The 16,341-nt window shown below is 40.6% G+C and overlaps 1 protein-coding gene across 2 annotated transcripts in view; it reads right to left on the bottom strand.

Moving 5' to 3' along the window:
* LOC144086449 (protein bicaudal D homolog 2-like) overlaps positions 1–16,341 on the bottom strand; it is a 35,497-nt gene that overhangs the window by 6,046 nt on the left and 13,110 nt on the right. The window contains exons 2-9 of one of the 2 annotated variants that reach the window (XM_077616376.1): positions 15,321–15,533; positions 7,668–7,820; positions 7,095–7,309; positions 6,788–7,022; positions 5,997–6,254; positions 5,719–5,922; positions 5,098–5,640; positions 3,807–3,958 (exon numbers count right to left, since the gene is read on the bottom strand). In XM_077616376.1, coding sequence (XP_077472502.1) covers positions 3,807–3,958; positions 5,098–5,640; positions 5,719–5,922; positions 5,997–6,254; positions 6,788–7,022; positions 7,095–7,309; positions 7,668–7,820; positions 15,321–15,533 — 1,973 coding nt within the window. The remainder of the gene's footprint in view (positions 1–3,806; positions 3,959–5,097; positions 5,641–5,718; positions 5,923–5,996; positions 6,255–6,787; positions 7,023–7,094; positions 7,310–7,667; positions 7,821–15,320; positions 15,534–16,341) is intronic. The other variant, XM_077616444.1, reaches the window with a different exon arrangement.

The raw sequence follows: 16,341 nt of genomic DNA, 5'->3' as shown, positions 1-16,341 counted from the left end.
TGTTGACCCCTGCTCTGTAGTTTAGCACCTCACACTCGACCCTAAATTTTCAAAGGGAAGGGAGAACCCTCTGCTTCTCCTTAATATCATTCATGTGCAGAATACCATAGGACAGTGCTTCTCCAATAATTGTGGCGGGCCCCCCTGAGGTGCCGTGAAGCGATACCTGGGTGTTTGTAACTTAAGAAACATACTTTTTGCCAGACTATAATAAAGTGTCATTGCACATTCACTCGGTGGATAGCATCAACACGCTCACTGTCAGAGTTCACTCGACGAGTTATGCAGGTGTACTTAGAATTTTATAGAAAAATGTTATTTTGGGGTTGGGAGGGGCATTACTATTTAAGTGTTCCAGGCGGCGCAATAGAAAATAATTGAGAAGCACTGCCATACGACAACTCTGCCACATGATTGAATGCATGGTGCAGTGTGGCAATGTCATCCCTGGTCACCTGGAGAAATTTGATGCATGTCAGCTGAACAGGAAAAATGGCAACAGTGCTGACAAAGAAGTCAAAGTGACATTCCTTAGAGGACAACTCCCCTCTATTGAGAGAGAAGATTATTATCCGCTAATAGTTACCTCAGCCTTATATTATTTCTCACACTGCAATGTATTCACTGTTAAGGTTGCTTTCTCCCAACACATTTGAAATCTGAGGCTAGATAGCTTTGGGTAATATTTTTTCTGTATTATTATTACTATTCCTTTTTCATTTTCTGAACTGCTTTATCCTCACTAGGGTCACAGGGGGTGCTGGAGCCTATCCCAGCTGCAGGCAGGGGACACCCTGAATTTGTGGCCAGCCAATCGCAGGGCACAAGGAGCCAAACAACCATTCACGTTCACACTCAATTTAGAGTCCCTTCCTAAGGGGACAACCCATGTACATACACACTCATACACTCACACGTCCGCTCAGTGAAACTGCTCAGGGCCATTGTTGGCTTTGATTGATGCGTAGACCGTGTTGTTTGGGTCCGGGCGACCAAACGTCCGGCGACCAAACGTCCGGCGACCAAAAGTCCGGGGACCAAAAGTCCGGGGACCAAAAGTCCGGCGACCAAAAGTCAGGCAACCAAAAGTCAGGCGTCCAAAAGTCAGGCAACCAAAAGTCCGGCGACCAAAAGTCCGGCAACCAAAAGTCCGGCGACCAAAAGTCCGGCGACCAAAAGTCCGGTCACGCGTGCAAACCCCTCAGTCGCCGGGCCGCCCTGTTCAGTATTATTATTTTTTTGAACTCTTTTTTACGAATTCAAAGGCCAAATGTTTTCCACGTGTAGTTCAGGATCGTCACATCCTGATATGAAAAAAACTGTAATGTGCAAAGTATACTGTTTTAACAACATTTTCAAGTCACAACCTCAAAAATGTGCAAATGTTTTTATGCCTGCATGTTACACATGCTTGTAAATTGTGAACCCGACTGACCACCGGACAAACATAACTTTAGCCCCTCCTTTATGAGGGCAGTTTGATTCCCAGTGGAACACACAGACACAGACAAAAGGGATCAGTCGTGCTTCATTACACCCACCACGATTTTGGGTCGACTTAAGGGTGTGGGTGGGGGCTGAGAGGGTTTTCCCGGGAAAAACTGAGGAATCTTTTCTCGGGACTGCTTGGATACAATAGGAGTGTTCCTGTGCTTGTGATAAGCTTGCATCATGGCAAAAGCAAGGCAGCTGAATAGTGACCAGGCTGACAAACTTAATATAGTTTTTCAGTATCATGTGGCAACACTCTGCTTCTCACACAATCCTTCAACTATAGTATCTTTCATGCCATTGTTTTGAATCACTAAGAGGCACAAGCATTAACAAACACATAGCTGTTGTGTGGACCTTGATTGGTCATAGTGGATTAGCTATCCGTCGGACAGAAGTAAGGGAGGGAGAAGACGTTTAATTGAAAGATTGAGACAATAAATAAAGGAGCAGCAAGTTCGATGACTAAGGAACAAATGTGAGGCAAATGGCTGTGTGGGGAAAAAGAGACTCACTGAGAACATGCCTTAGGAATGTTAAGAGCTAACAGCTTCATGGTAAGAAACAATTGAAAAGATAACTACAGCAGCTGAGATAAAGGAACATAGAACCCGTTGAATGTAAAAGAAGTCTTAACCTAAAGTTAATGCATCTTTTTTGCTTCTGCATCAATAATTTTATGTGAAATTCCCCTCCAGAACTCCACCATCAAAAACATTAGCACGCTGGTGGCCACTGGAAAGACAAAACAAAACAAAAAACAAAAAACAGCACGTCCTCCCTTTCTTCTCCAGAAATGAGAGGAGTGGGTGCTTAGCGTTGAGGAAGGATGGAGGGGCAAGTACACAAAGGGAAAGGAGTGTGGGAAAACTCCAGTTTGTCAGACATTCCCCCAGCCATCGCTGTAGGACCGAATTTACATACCAATATCAAGATCCCATAAACAGAGTGTAATTCATCCATAAGAAAAAGAAGACTGACTAAACCAGCCTGGCTGATACTGGCATTATGGGAATTGTTTGTTGTTTGAGGGCAAAACACATTCTGAAGAGCTACAAAGTTCTGGCTGAAGATCTTGTTTTACCATACTAGAGACAACCTCTTAAATTTGCCGACAAGGGAATTGTCAATGTTGAATCTCTGTTTATTGTGAGGAAACCAACACTCAGTAATTACCACCCCGTCTCCCTTTGGACCTCTGCCTGAGTCAATGCATAGCAGAAAGCTGTCTCATCGCGGCCGTTGGGACAGAGATGATGTATACTAGTCATCTGAAAACAGCTAAAACATTTTCAGCAGGCTCAAAACTAAACATGCTGAAACATGCATCCTTGCAAAAAAATGGTTGAAAGGGTACTCAGATTTAAGTCCACTGTCCATGTGTAATCCAGACCAAACTGAGGTGGGATTAAACACAGAACCTTTGACCGCCTTCTTTTATTGAAATACAAACAGATTAGCGAGAAGACCATCTGAACCCCTCTTTTAACACACAAACAAAAACAGCAGCTCAACTCTCTCACATATTTGCACAACACAAACACGTACATTGGGTCATTGTATATAAATATAAATATTGATCATTAGATTACGACATGTAGAGTATCTCTGATTTTACTTGTATCAAATTACCGTATTTTCTCGCATATTAGCCACCTCCGCGTATAAGCCATACCCTTAAATTTGCCTTAAAATCGTTGAATTTTATAATTTGTCTCGTAGAAGACACCCCGATTACTAATTTTCAACCCCATATTCATGGTTTTAAGAGTACAAATGTGTTACTTTGAAGGGAAAATCATCGCACGTGGTATTTCTGAGATACTGTACAGTAAATCGATTGCTGGATTGCACATTCCTAATGGGTGTTGCTTGCAGGTGCACAAATTCAAAAAGGAAGTCACGTGAGCAGTACAACCAGGAACTGTGTGCGTAGCGGTCTGGTTTGTCATCCCTAGGTAATATGGCAGCGCCCTGAGCAAGCAATTGCAGGCACAACCAAGTAAGCGAGATTTTTACGGTTTTTTTCTTGAATTTCATTCATAGATGTCAAAATTAATTTGTCTTGTGTTATGGCGTTTGGTCCTTATCACCTTGGAGTTTCGTGCATGTCAAGTCTAATTTGTGCACATGTAAGCCGTACCCTTGATTCAATCATCATTTTTTTGCGAAAAATATGGCGTATATGCGAGAAAATACGGTATGTACTGTGTGGGGATCTTGGTTCTGCATGATTTCTATTTGTCCTAATTTACTAAAACATACTTCACTTAAACAGTTGGGAATTTACAAGAAAATTATGGGAAATGGCTTACCGTGTGGCAAACATAGCGCGGAGGGAGGAAAAGGTGGCTGCATCCTCCTTTAGGGTTTTGAGCTCATTCCTCAATTTCATCATGGTCTCGGTCACCATTGCCTTCTCGTTTTCATACTTGCTCTTTAGGTTGGCAAGAGCAACTTCAGCTGTCTGTAGACAGTAACACGATAGAACATTGTTAGTGAGGGCATGTCTCTTCCAACTGAAATAACTTTAAAAGGGACAACTGAATTTACATTCCAGGTGCTTTTCTTAAAATGGAACCAAAGGACTGCTGCCCCAACCATGTTAGCTATAGACAGAATCAACAACAACTGAATATACAATCGAGCCACTGTGTTGGGGTAATCATTATTATAAATGTGTTTGCAATGAATATAAAGCCTTATAATATACATGCTTACTATATTAATCAATATATTTGCTTATTAGGAATAGTAATGCTCATCCTAAATGTGTAACTATATTAAACAATATAGTTATATGTGTTGATCGCTTTCAAACGAAGACAAACGCTTACGCCAAGGTCGCTCTCCAGGACAGCTGGGTCCAGCGAGAGATACAAGTTCGAAAGGACATAAAACAATCCACTGAGTTCTTGCTCCGAGGACTGATTACTGGAAGATGCGAGTTCGCAATGAAGATCGGTGAAGGACGCTTAAATTGTTGTTGGGTCAGCGGATGGCTATCAAGCATATTGTTTTAATTTGTGACGCTAGTTTGACGCTAGGTTTGCTTGATTATGGAATTGTTTTGTTTCTTGCTTACGCAATTGGATCGATTACTCGCATATTGTTTAATTTGTGACGCTAGGTTGACGCTTGGGTTTGCTTGATTATGGAATTGTTTTGTTTCTTGCTTACGCAAATGGAATCGATAACCTTGTAATTGTTTTGATTTGAAGCCTTAAATGGGCAGGACATAATGCCGCTCTTTAGAATAATCTTGGGTGGGGCGAGCTGCCGGATGTATTCTCTTCTTGCAAGAATTAAATGTGATGTGACTACAGATGCCTTTTTTATTGAAAGCTGAATTGGAAAAACCTAAGGATAAACCTACAATTGGATGAACCTAACACACTGCTTTTCCTTAAGAAGACATGAAAGGACTGCTGCCACCACCCGTGTTATTTATAAACCACATCTACTGAACATTTGTACAACAGCTGAAAAGCCTTGAACTAGCCACCACCCCGACATCGTTTTTCTCTCCTTCATGGCAAATGGGCACATGTTTGTGATATTGATTTGTCTGTAACACACATCCACGGTAGAAAAGGACAAACTGACCTGTTTGTTAGCCTTCAGAACAGTCCTCAGAGTAGCAATCTGTTCTCTCTTTGTGCTGAGGAGGGATTTCAGTTTGAGGATCTCCTCCATGCAGGCTTCCTTATCCTTATCGGCTACAGTACCGAGCTCCAGAGAGGCCACCCTCTGGCGCGACAGCTCTGTGGTGCGGTCAACAGCCAACTGCAAGTGCTTTATCTGGTCCCTGATGATGGCCACCAAATTGTAGATGTTCATGGGCTCGCGACGTTGGTCAGAGACAGGAGAAGGCAGGGTTACGACTGATACACCATCGTTAGCCTCGGTCTTAACAGGCTCTGGGAAGAGGCCCTTGGTGAGAAGGATGGGGGAACGGCGGCCCCGGCCTTCGGGGCTGTTGCGCCCACCCTTGCCCTCTTTGTAGAAGTCAAGCATGACACGGTTGGGGGTCTCATTGTTGCACATGCACACGTGGTTGTAAAGCGTTGCCAGTTCTTCGCTGAATGTAACTAGCTCATCCTGAGCCACATTCAAGCTGCCCTGAGATTCACCAGCCACATCACTCAACTGGTGGTAAAGCGACAAAAATAAAGACCGTGAACTAATTTATCACTTACTTTGAAGGAGGAGTAAGATTGAACATACCTTTTGTAGCTCCTTTTCCATCTTGTCCTTCTCATATTTTTCCAAACCTCTCGTCTTTTCAAGCGTGGTCAGCTTCTCGCTGAGTGTAGTGACATCATTCTCCAGCCTGGTACGCTCCTCTTCATAGCGGGACTGACACGCCTGATACTCTGCCTTTAAAGTTTTGAGTTCCTCCTTTAGTTCTCCAGCTTCTGACACGGCAACCTGGGAAAGAAAAGGAAATGGTAACTAATCCCTCCCGCAATGCATTCTATTATCTTCAACTCCAAGACACCAACCTTGTACTTGCACTCCAGGATCTCTGGCCCATTGATGTCAACCTCGTAGTAGTCACCATCTTCATTGCTATCTCGTTCTTTCTCATTGTCCAGGGCAGACTGGCGCTCCTTGCTGGCCTGGAGCTTGCGGATGGCATTGAGGTTCTCTGTCAGACGATTCACCTTCTCCTGATGCTCGGACAGGGCACCATTTGCCTGTTCGAGTTGTTTCTGGGAGTCCTGCAGAGTGGAAAGCAGGTTCACCTTCTCGCGCTCCATCTGGGGGGAGAAATTTATACCTCTTATTATTACATATGCACAGTTTCCTGCTTTTGAAATCAAAAGCCTGATAAATAATACATTTTAAAATGTGTAATTTTCATAATCTGCAGTCTTCAGTTTTGAAATTCATTAAGATACTTATCTGTTTAAAAGGCATTGAATTTCTAGTACATCTTAAATTCTTTCAACTACATCTGAAAAATGTTCCAATATTCTACAATTACTGATTTTAGGTTGTCTGAGTAAATTGCCACACAATCAGCAGGATGCCAAGTCATCCAAATGGTTTTAAAAAACTTTTATTTCATCTGATAAAATCTTATTTTGGAAGTTGAGCACAAAAGATGAAACCAATGCACATGATTTAATTCATGAGGCCACACAAAATTATGTACTGGCCTTTATCTGGCCCCTAGGCCTTGGGTTTGACATCTGTGTCTTAGATTGTGTTAATATAAATTTAACACAAAATAAATGTAAAAGTAGATGTAGATGCATATAATATACTTCGTTGTCACCAAAACACAAACCTGTATCAGTTGCTGCTTAAGCTTCTGGATCTCAGAAATGTTAAGCTCACTCAGTAGATCATCCACAAGACTTGGAGCAGGCTGGAACAGCTCCTCATCTTTAGATATACGGTTGGCATCGTTGAGCAGCTTGCTTAAGCCATTATCAGAATTGTGAAGAGCATCGTCATTGTTGGGCTCGGTGGTGCCGTCATCGCAGAATTTCAGACCGTCCAGAGAGATACTAAGAGGACTGCTTGGGACAAAATGAGAACATCTGATGGTCTTCAAAGTCTGATCAGCAATTTTGGTGCTGTTCATCACATACCTGTTGTAGATTGTGTCCCCAATGTTCATGTAGTGGGACAGCTCCTTTCTCAGAGAGGCTTTCAGCTCATGCTCAGTCTTGATGGTCTCAAGTGCTTCACCCAGCTGTCGCTCTGCAATCTCTTTTAGACGGATGGCATCTTCCAGTTGGCTGTTCAGGAACTGCATATCCTCCTCTAGTCGACGGATTTCATGCTTCAGACCCTCAAACTCAACCTGTGTTGGGAAGAAAAGCAGAGAGCGCAAAGTTTGGACGTACACTTCAATAAAATCATCAGTAGGCCAAACCTTTGGAACAGGAAGTTATGTATTCACTTGTTGAATTTGGCAGCTTTGGTGAAGTTTGCACTCTCAGAAGGCTCCTCTATATAGTTATTTTTGATAAGTGTACCAACTAATCAGCACAGTAGAGTAATAGGGTAAAACAGTGCTGTAGGTGTTTAGCTCTCTTAATGCTAGATAATAGAAACATAATGCAGGAGAATAATCTAATATGGATGAAGCAGGAGAGTTGGGAGAACCCCTCCTTAAACAATGCCCTATTTCCAGACATGAACAACAACTAGTACCTTACCTGGCTTTGCTTGAGCCCTGAGACCTGCTTCTGCAGAGAGATGTTTTCTTCCTCTAGCTCGGTGTAATCCTGCAGTAGACGAGCCTCCCGGAACTTGTACTCCTTGATGTCATCACGCAACTGATTCCTCTGGAGCTCCACCATCTGGCTGTTCTGTTGCATCCAAGAGAAAAGCCGCCAGAGAACACAAAGAGCTATCAGTGAACATCTAATTAAAGTTTTTAACTCGGCAAAAGATAACATGGCAATTGACAAGATGTTACTTCAGTTTAACTGTATATGCAGGCTAACCCATTAACTAACTAAATCTCCATCTGGTGGTAATCAACGTGTGATTATTGGTCTGATGAAGACATGAGATGCCAGGTATCCAAATAAACATAAGCCCATTTAATGAAAATCATTTTAAAGTCAGAGAATAAATGTACATTTGGAAGATTACATCTCGGCAAATGTGCAGTGCTCTTGGGCAATGCGTGTAAAGCATTTGTTAATTATAAAAAGTAAGGCACACAGGAAAGACCATTCCCCCAAATGTACCCACAAATCTGAATCCTCGAGGATGCCATCCATTTTACTAGACCACGGTGTTGATGCTTGCATCTCAAAGTACATACTAAATACAGTAAAACACTCAACAGCCAAGTTGCAAAAACCAACGTGATCAGATGACATTAGAACAAGGAAGTCGAGCACATGCACTCCAAGAGCAAAGATGGTGTCATCGCCTGTGTGGCGCACGTGAGACTTTGCATGAGGATGTGTGCCTGTCATTCGCTCATCAGAGTTGGCACGGATAGCCTAATAGCAGAGGCATAATTACCCTAACAATCCCTTTGCCAGGTGGCTACTGCCACTGATGCCATGCAATCACTTAATCCACTCAAACAGAACTGAAGTTCCTTTCCAATGAAGCTTCTTATTTATTAGACAATAACATGATTTATGTGTCTAAACAGACATTCAATCTATGCGACACCACCTCTCTAGCGTTTTCGAATTGTTTTTCTCTGAAGGCAACGCCCTTCATGTTTGCTGCATGAAATGATTCATCCCCATGTGTGCAGCTGAACTGAAGCAAGTCTTTAAAGTCTAATTTATATTCAGTAGGGGCTGCGTATGTATAATGAGTGGGGGTGTTTGCTGTTTGGGGGTGCTGCTACTTTTAACAAAATGTACAACATCATACACTACACAGCTAGCTGGTAACTGATTAATTTTGTAAATGCTAAAAACATTCCACAATTAACATATTTGTTTTAATAAGTTAATCTTTGTGTAACGTGGGATATTGTGTTAGAAAATGTTTAACCAAATTTTAATTGTCATTGAAATGTGTACATACAGAATTAACATCATGTTAATATTGAATCAACATTCACAATATCAATGTTTTTTTATATGTTAATGTCTGCTAGTAAGCACAGGGTATTCGAAATGTGGCTCAGGAAAATCCGAGAAAAAAAATTCATCAACTGTATACATTACTGATTTTTAATTGGAACCCACAAATCCAAGCTTCTCTACACACCTAAAATTACTGAATTACAAGAGGTTTCGCTATATTCCCGTCTTTGCCACTTTAAAATATATAGGCCTCCAATGATATCTTGGAAACTATTATGTTCACAAAAGGCCCAGTATTTTCAAAATAAGATTGGCAAATGAAACGATTTTTACATTATCTACCTTGCCACTTTAAATATAAAGCCCTCTAACAATGTCTTTGCAACAATTGTGCGCATTAAAATCTCATAAAATAAGATTGCCAAATATATATATATATATATATATTTTTTTTTTTACAAGAGTTAAACTCCTACATTTATTAGAACCAAACCATTTAAACTTAAAACCTAAGGTCAGATCTTCAGCATTTACATAAAATTTATTCAGACATCTTATTGTCTGATTAATTATAATTCTGTCAACTGTGTAAAAACTGTGAAAAAAGGGATCTTCAATTATACCTTTAGTTAAAAATAAAATTGACATCGGCTATTGGAGGTTCAGCTATAACAGAGGTTCAAAAGTGGATATGGAAATGTTCAGCACAATTCCGAAACATTTGGAGATGATTCCTTTCATAAAAATTAAAAATATATATATTTTAAGAAAACAGGTGCTGATTGGTAATTTTCAGTTTAACTGAAGATTAAGTCAATTACCCATCTAAAAACCGAAAGTGGCGCAAGCGCAACACAAGGTCTGCCTTCTAACACCATCATAGAATCAGAAATTCTGAAGGTTTGTCTCAGCTGTTTGATTATAGATCTTCTGGGTCAAATGTCATTTTCTCAGCTGCAGGACCCCTGCTGCGATGAATGCAGGCCACCTATAAACTTGATTATATGACATGCCACAAATTCGACCTTTCACCTACACATTCCGTGCTCTTTCTACACTAGAGGCTGAGTCACATGCCTGACAAACTGTAATTTGAGCAAGCAAACTCACTGGGGACACTGAGAATAAGGCAAGGGATACTAATGTCTCCTGGGATGGTGTGGAAATGTGTGCGGCTGATTAGATAGTGAGGTGTGATCTTTGGTTGCCAGAGGGTCCATAAAAAAGCACCCACTCCTACCCCCACAATAGCAGGTGATGTCTTGTCAGCTGTTCTTGGATTACACCTGGACAGACAAATGGGCCATATCACCTCAAAGTGGGTGGTCAGAAAAAAACTGTTCTTATTGGAACAATCTAGAGTACTGAGACTATGTATGCACGAAGAAGCAGATTGGACGCTTCTATTCTGTTCTAGACTGCATGGTGCTGCAAAACATCAACAACTGTCAAAATGTCTTTGAATTCATAGCTCAAAACAGCCAATGGTCCTACGGGGCTGTCAAGTGCACCAATCAAATTCCAGCAGTGATAATGCTGAGCCTGCTTAAATTACTACAAAGCTTGTAGTTATTTCCCAATGAGTTTAAGCTGCTACAGTCAAAACTTCAATGGGAAATAGCTCAGTGTGTTTGAGTATTAGGATTATGCCAAATGTAGATTAGGATTTTAGCGGTTTGTTAAGGGGTTTTCTTAACGCCTGCTTGCCATTCTACAGTCGATATTTTATCCGAATCTTCCAAGCTTGTACTGTCCAAACATTTGGCACAGCTACAACATTTGCAGATCGGTCTTGTATGTATATCATCTGGTATACCTCAAAGGAAGCCCGAAAGAGCACATTATCGTGTTTAGTCATAAATCAGCGTACCTTCAGTGGTTTCATATGACAGGAACAGGGGAATAACGGTGTACAGTCAACCTTTGCGACTGTCTGAGAGGGTGAAAGGACATCCTTGTTCATGTCTCACAAACACCAGGCAATGTCAAACAACTCAGATTTCACCTACTTCCAAATTTTGAGTTGGTATGGAAAGTTAGATTACATATGCTTGATTGATTGAAGCCTCCCATTGTGCACCTGGTGAATGACAAGGCTAAAAGTCTGCATTTTTTCTCCGGCCATTTGGACCTAAGTGGAAAAACAAGTCCTCATTTTTGTAAGTGAAGGTGCTGTAGATGTGCTGTTGATGTATTCAAAACAAATGATCCAGCACTGAAATGTCCCTAGTTATTTGTGCCTTGGTCTTAAATCAAGAATGACACTCTGGTTGCATTCTTGAAAGCAGACAGACAAAAGGGCAGACATCTTTGGGGTTAATTGCAAGGCAAGTCTGACACATGGTCTCGTAATTCCATAGGCTACAAGGAGACACATTACTTGCAAAGCGGACAGATTTAGCGGCGCTGGATTAAATTATGATGGTTGCTGTGACCATCTGACCCAGATAACATCTGGATGGCTTAAATAGTCAAGCCTGACGTCTCTACAAATGTCATGAATGGTTTAATTGCTACTAATAGATCTTTTTGATCAATAAATGGGTAGTTTCTTGCTAACACACCTGTCAACAATGAGATCTCTGCAATTCGCTCAGTTCCTTCTGGTGTCCTGCTCTGAATGTACGTAATGCAGAATGGTCCACATTAAATCAGTATAGTAGCTCTACTGTATGGTGCATTAAAAAATGGCAAACCTAGCTATAATGCAATCTTTTAAATCACACCTAAAACTACAGTAACTTTCAAGCAAATGCTTTGCCATCTTATTTTGATGATGGATATCATTCTCTCAAAAGCAGCGGCGAGTCAAGCAGTCTGGATTTCAGTGTTACAAGAAATAAGGCAGATGACTTCATAACCCAAAAGCCCTTGGAGTACTGTTACATTTGCCATACATTAGAGAATAATAAGATGAAAATAGATAGGTCATTTTATCATTTGACTTTGAACTTTGAATCATCAACCTCAAGCTCACTTTGCTGTATAAAATTTCATCCATCTCATCTATATTATTAATCAAGCAACATCTGGTTTTCTGTCATTATAACAGGCTTTTGAGGTGACCCTGATAAAAAAAAAGCAGTTGTCTTTGATGCATTACTTGATGTTGGCAATGAGAAAATCCATTCTGTGGAAATTATGAAAGTGTCAAAGGCATATTCTTATGACAAGTACAAAATCATTTTATGATGTCATGCCTATTAGGATGCACCTCCCTACAGTCTTCAACGCGCTTTGTGAAGGCTTAATCCTGTAGACTGCATGACAGCGATGAAATGTGCCTTGTGTGAAATGTGTGTTTTTTCGGGAATACATTGGAACATTTTGGCATCAGAGACAGCCAGCGAGATTGGTCTGCGATATGCGTGAAGTGTGAATCTATTCAAGCTCAACTGATGCCAAGAACACACTTCCCCTTTCAGTAAAATCAAAGCCCAATAGTCACATTAATTCTACCATGATTTGAATTAGTCATACATATTCTGTTTCAGGAGAGGACCACCTTTCACCATAAAACCAAGTTCAATCTCAACAAGACTGTCTATTTTGCTAAAAGACTTGAGGCTTCTTTCCTTTTCACCATGCCACTTTTATCTCTTCCTCTAACCTACCGGCTTCAGCTTCTGGGCCAATTTAAAATGGATGAGACAAAAGCTTCTTTCAGTCTTTCAGTTCCGGCCACAATGCCAACACTGATGCTTACGGTGCCTCCCTTTGCCAGCCACACAAAATATGCCAAGCACCAATAGAATCAGCATTCCAGGGGTCATTATCTGTCATAGAAGAGGCTATTTACCAATCAGACAGTTACAAAAACCAATTTATTTGGCTGAAGTCCATGGTGACAACTAGGTGTGGAGTCGAGGCAATACGGCAATGTAGGAGACCAGGGGACAACTTGTGCTCTAGAACTATAACTGTTTTGCAAGTGCACGTGTACAAGAAAATAAGTAATTTGTTTCAAAGGCAAATGATTTATCACATATTCCCTGAGTTCAAATTGCTTAAATTTTATAACATAACATCAGATAACTGAGATAGTAAGTGGTACATAGTTGACAGTCGTGAATAAGTTAATTGGGGAAAATGATTTTCGAACAAATTTGGGAACCAATGCTTTATTTAAACAAATCTTGTAAGATATCCTGTTTCTGTGACACCCAACAAGCACCAACTTTGACACATTGTTCAGCGGCAGTTGACCCAATTAAAAAAGGGGGACTCTTAAGATTTTCAGAGTTTAAGTCAACATGCCATTTTTAAGGCTTTCACTAATCGCACTAAGAACCACGGCTGACATCTGTCCCAATCAATAACTCAGAGGAAACAGCAGAGATCCCCCGTAGCTACTCTTTTTTTAATCATATTTACTCATACAATCATGTTATTTTTAAGTATCACAGATTTAAAGTTAACCCTTGTTCACAGTTTTAGGTCTTTCGGTGGAACAGCAGCTCTTTAAGCTGGAACGCTGATCTCATCACACATGACACAACACGCAAAAATCAAAGACACGCAAGGCACACTTTACTCTCATCTGCCCCAATCAGGTCAGCTGTGAGTGCAAGTAATGGATGCAGCGATGGGGTCAGACATTGTCCAAAGTGGGGCACAGACAAGTGTATGCATTATTAAGGTTTGGGAAGTGACAGGGGTAGAATGTATTAGATAGAATGTGTAAAACAAAAAACTCTTGGAAAGGATTAGCATTTTATTGTTCTATTGTACCAAGTAGCCGTAAGAGACATCCATACAACATCTCCTTTTAAAAGTTTATTTTCTGGGCCAATGATCATCATGTTTCCTCTTTTCCATTTCTGGTGGGCCCTGTAGTAGTCTTGTACAAGAAGCCCATAGATAAAGCAAAAAACGCATTGATTCTTAAAGTTGCATTTTTCTAAGAATGTGAACTACATTACAGCTTCATGGGTATTCACATTATTTCTCCTAAACTCGAGTTTTTCACTACATATGCAATGGTATCTCCACCCTGGATTTATAATAGATCACAAAAAACCTAAAGGCAAATGTTCCTTCAAGATATCAATCTCCTTAAATAATGTTGCCAGATCAAAATAGATGAGATTACGCAAAGTGAGATCTAACACCAACTGATTGAGGGTTGGGCAACATTGAAAGAACCAGGGATGACAGAATGCCAAAGTCATGCGCTTCCAAAGGAAACTCAATATCAATGAATACAAAGTTATGTGTTGGAAAATGAATATTTGACTTAATTATTTTAGGTGTCAATCACGAGCAGAAATCCGGCGCGATTACATCATTTTTCGACTGACAGAATCTGACGGAAAAAATAGAGTTTTTAAAATGTATGTAATTCAATTTTCTGAGGTATCGGAGTCAGACTCAGTATCGGCAGATCGTCAAAATCATGTGACTCAAATTGTGGTCCAAAAACAAGTGAAGAGACATCCCTATTTTATTAGTATTACTTAGTTGTTTTCTTTACTTTGGGCAATATCGCAAAGAACCCAAAGAACTTAAGGAGTTTTCTTCAGCTTCTTTAGGCCAGGCCTCAGAAATGTATGTTTTATTGATCGAAAAGTCCAGTATCGTAAGAGATAGCCTCGGCTACGTTCTCGAGAATAAATTCCAAAAAGTTTTCATTCATCAAGAAAAATATTCATAAATATATGAATTATCTGAAAGAGCTAATATCGGTATACTTGGATGGGAAATGGTCTCCAGAATTTCAAAAAATATTCAAAAGAAGGAAATAGACACTTCAAATATTACAATAAGTAAAATGCAATTTTTCGAAAGCATAAATTCTCCCGAGCATCAGGCGGCCAAAGGGTTAAGCCTCAGAATGCCGTATTAAATTTGTGGCAGTCAAGAGAAGAGCAGCAAAAAAATAAAATAAAAATAAAAGCATTTAGTGACATTGTTTTCTCATTTTAAAATTTGTGTGTATTCTTGACAAAATTTCCAAGAACCGCCTTTCCACTCGTCCATTGCGTTCAACCAAACCACCTCTTATCCCTGATTGACTCGACCCTCTAATGCCAAAACCAAGTCGGACGACTTGAGATTGTCAAGATGATACTGCACAATGAATCAGGCAGGGTCGTCTAGTTTTGAATAGCTACCTTCTAACAAAACACTGCCATTACAGTACAGAGAAATATGCTGCACAACTGCACTGCACAGGGTGTGTAGTGTATGCATGAATCAAAAAAGCCTCAACTTTTTTTCTTCAATAAAAACTGCAGGCAAACAGGAAATTACTGTACATAAGCTTCATTTGTGGCTAAAGAAAATAAAGTTGACATATTTTGTTACCTCTCTTATCTCTTGAGAGATTGCGCTCAGACGTTCATTCTCAGACTGGGTGTTTGTGAGAATGTTGCGGGTTTGGCGTAGCTCATTCTGCAGTTCAAGGACTCTCTGTTCATAGTAAGCCTCCTTACAGGCCGACTCCTGGATAAGAGATTCCTCCCGGCTCTCCCCATCCGCTGCCACTTTACGGTGGTTGGAGTAGGCTTGTCCAAATGCCTAGAACAAAAAATGATCCTCAAAGTTATTACAAAGACAAACCCCAAAAGTTAACTATTTTAACTAAGCAGGAATATGTTGAGTGATCTATTGCTTTGGCTTAGATGTGGCTTGGGGCTCACATCACCCTGGAAAAATAATCAGTTTAGCTCCATCTGGGCCGCTTCGTGCATTCCTCCCCATCCCCCAATCCTCATCCCCACACGTGCACTGCAGTGAGTGAGTAACATGATGGGAAAGCACACAGTAAAAGTAGAGCAATGGGTCTAAAGACTGGGCAATCATGAGAGGCCTGTATTCTAATGCTCTTAAAGCTGTAAGAAGGAGATCATAACAGAGTTAAGGGAAGGTCAGTGATTATTTGAATTTTATACAGATTAAGAAAAGAGGGCACATATGAGAAACATTGTACCTTCTGTTAGGATTAAATCCGCTATTGTGAGCAGGTATACATTTTTGTGACACATTTTCAACTGATGTGCATTGAAACAGCATGTCTGTGATAGTGTGACAAATGAGATTTATATGAAAAGCCACCATCTGACATCTGAAGGTGTCATTGATACCCAGATTGTCGAGTATGTGGAGGACAGTGCAGGCAGCGGATAGGCCAAGCCGGTAAGAGGGAATAGGGAATGTATTGCTCACAGTGGAATGTAGGTTAGGCATTTCACTCAAGTCATAATCACCTTTCAGATTTAATTCGCTACACTGTCACCACCAGAGTCCCAATAAAACCTCCACTAAAATCACCTGCGGCCTTAGTCTGACCTTGTTTGCAGCCATTACTGCAGCCCTGCACGTGAAT

This window comes from Stigmatopora argus, chromosome 1 (genome assembly GCF_051989625.1).
Source record: "Stigmatopora argus isolate UIUO_Sarg chromosome 1, RoL_Sarg_1.0, whole genome shotgun sequence".
Lineage (NCBI taxonomy): Eukaryota > Metazoa > Chordata > Actinopteri > Syngnathiformes > Syngnathidae > Stigmatopora > Stigmatopora argus.
This window is presented reverse-complemented; position numbering and strand designations above follow the sequence as displayed.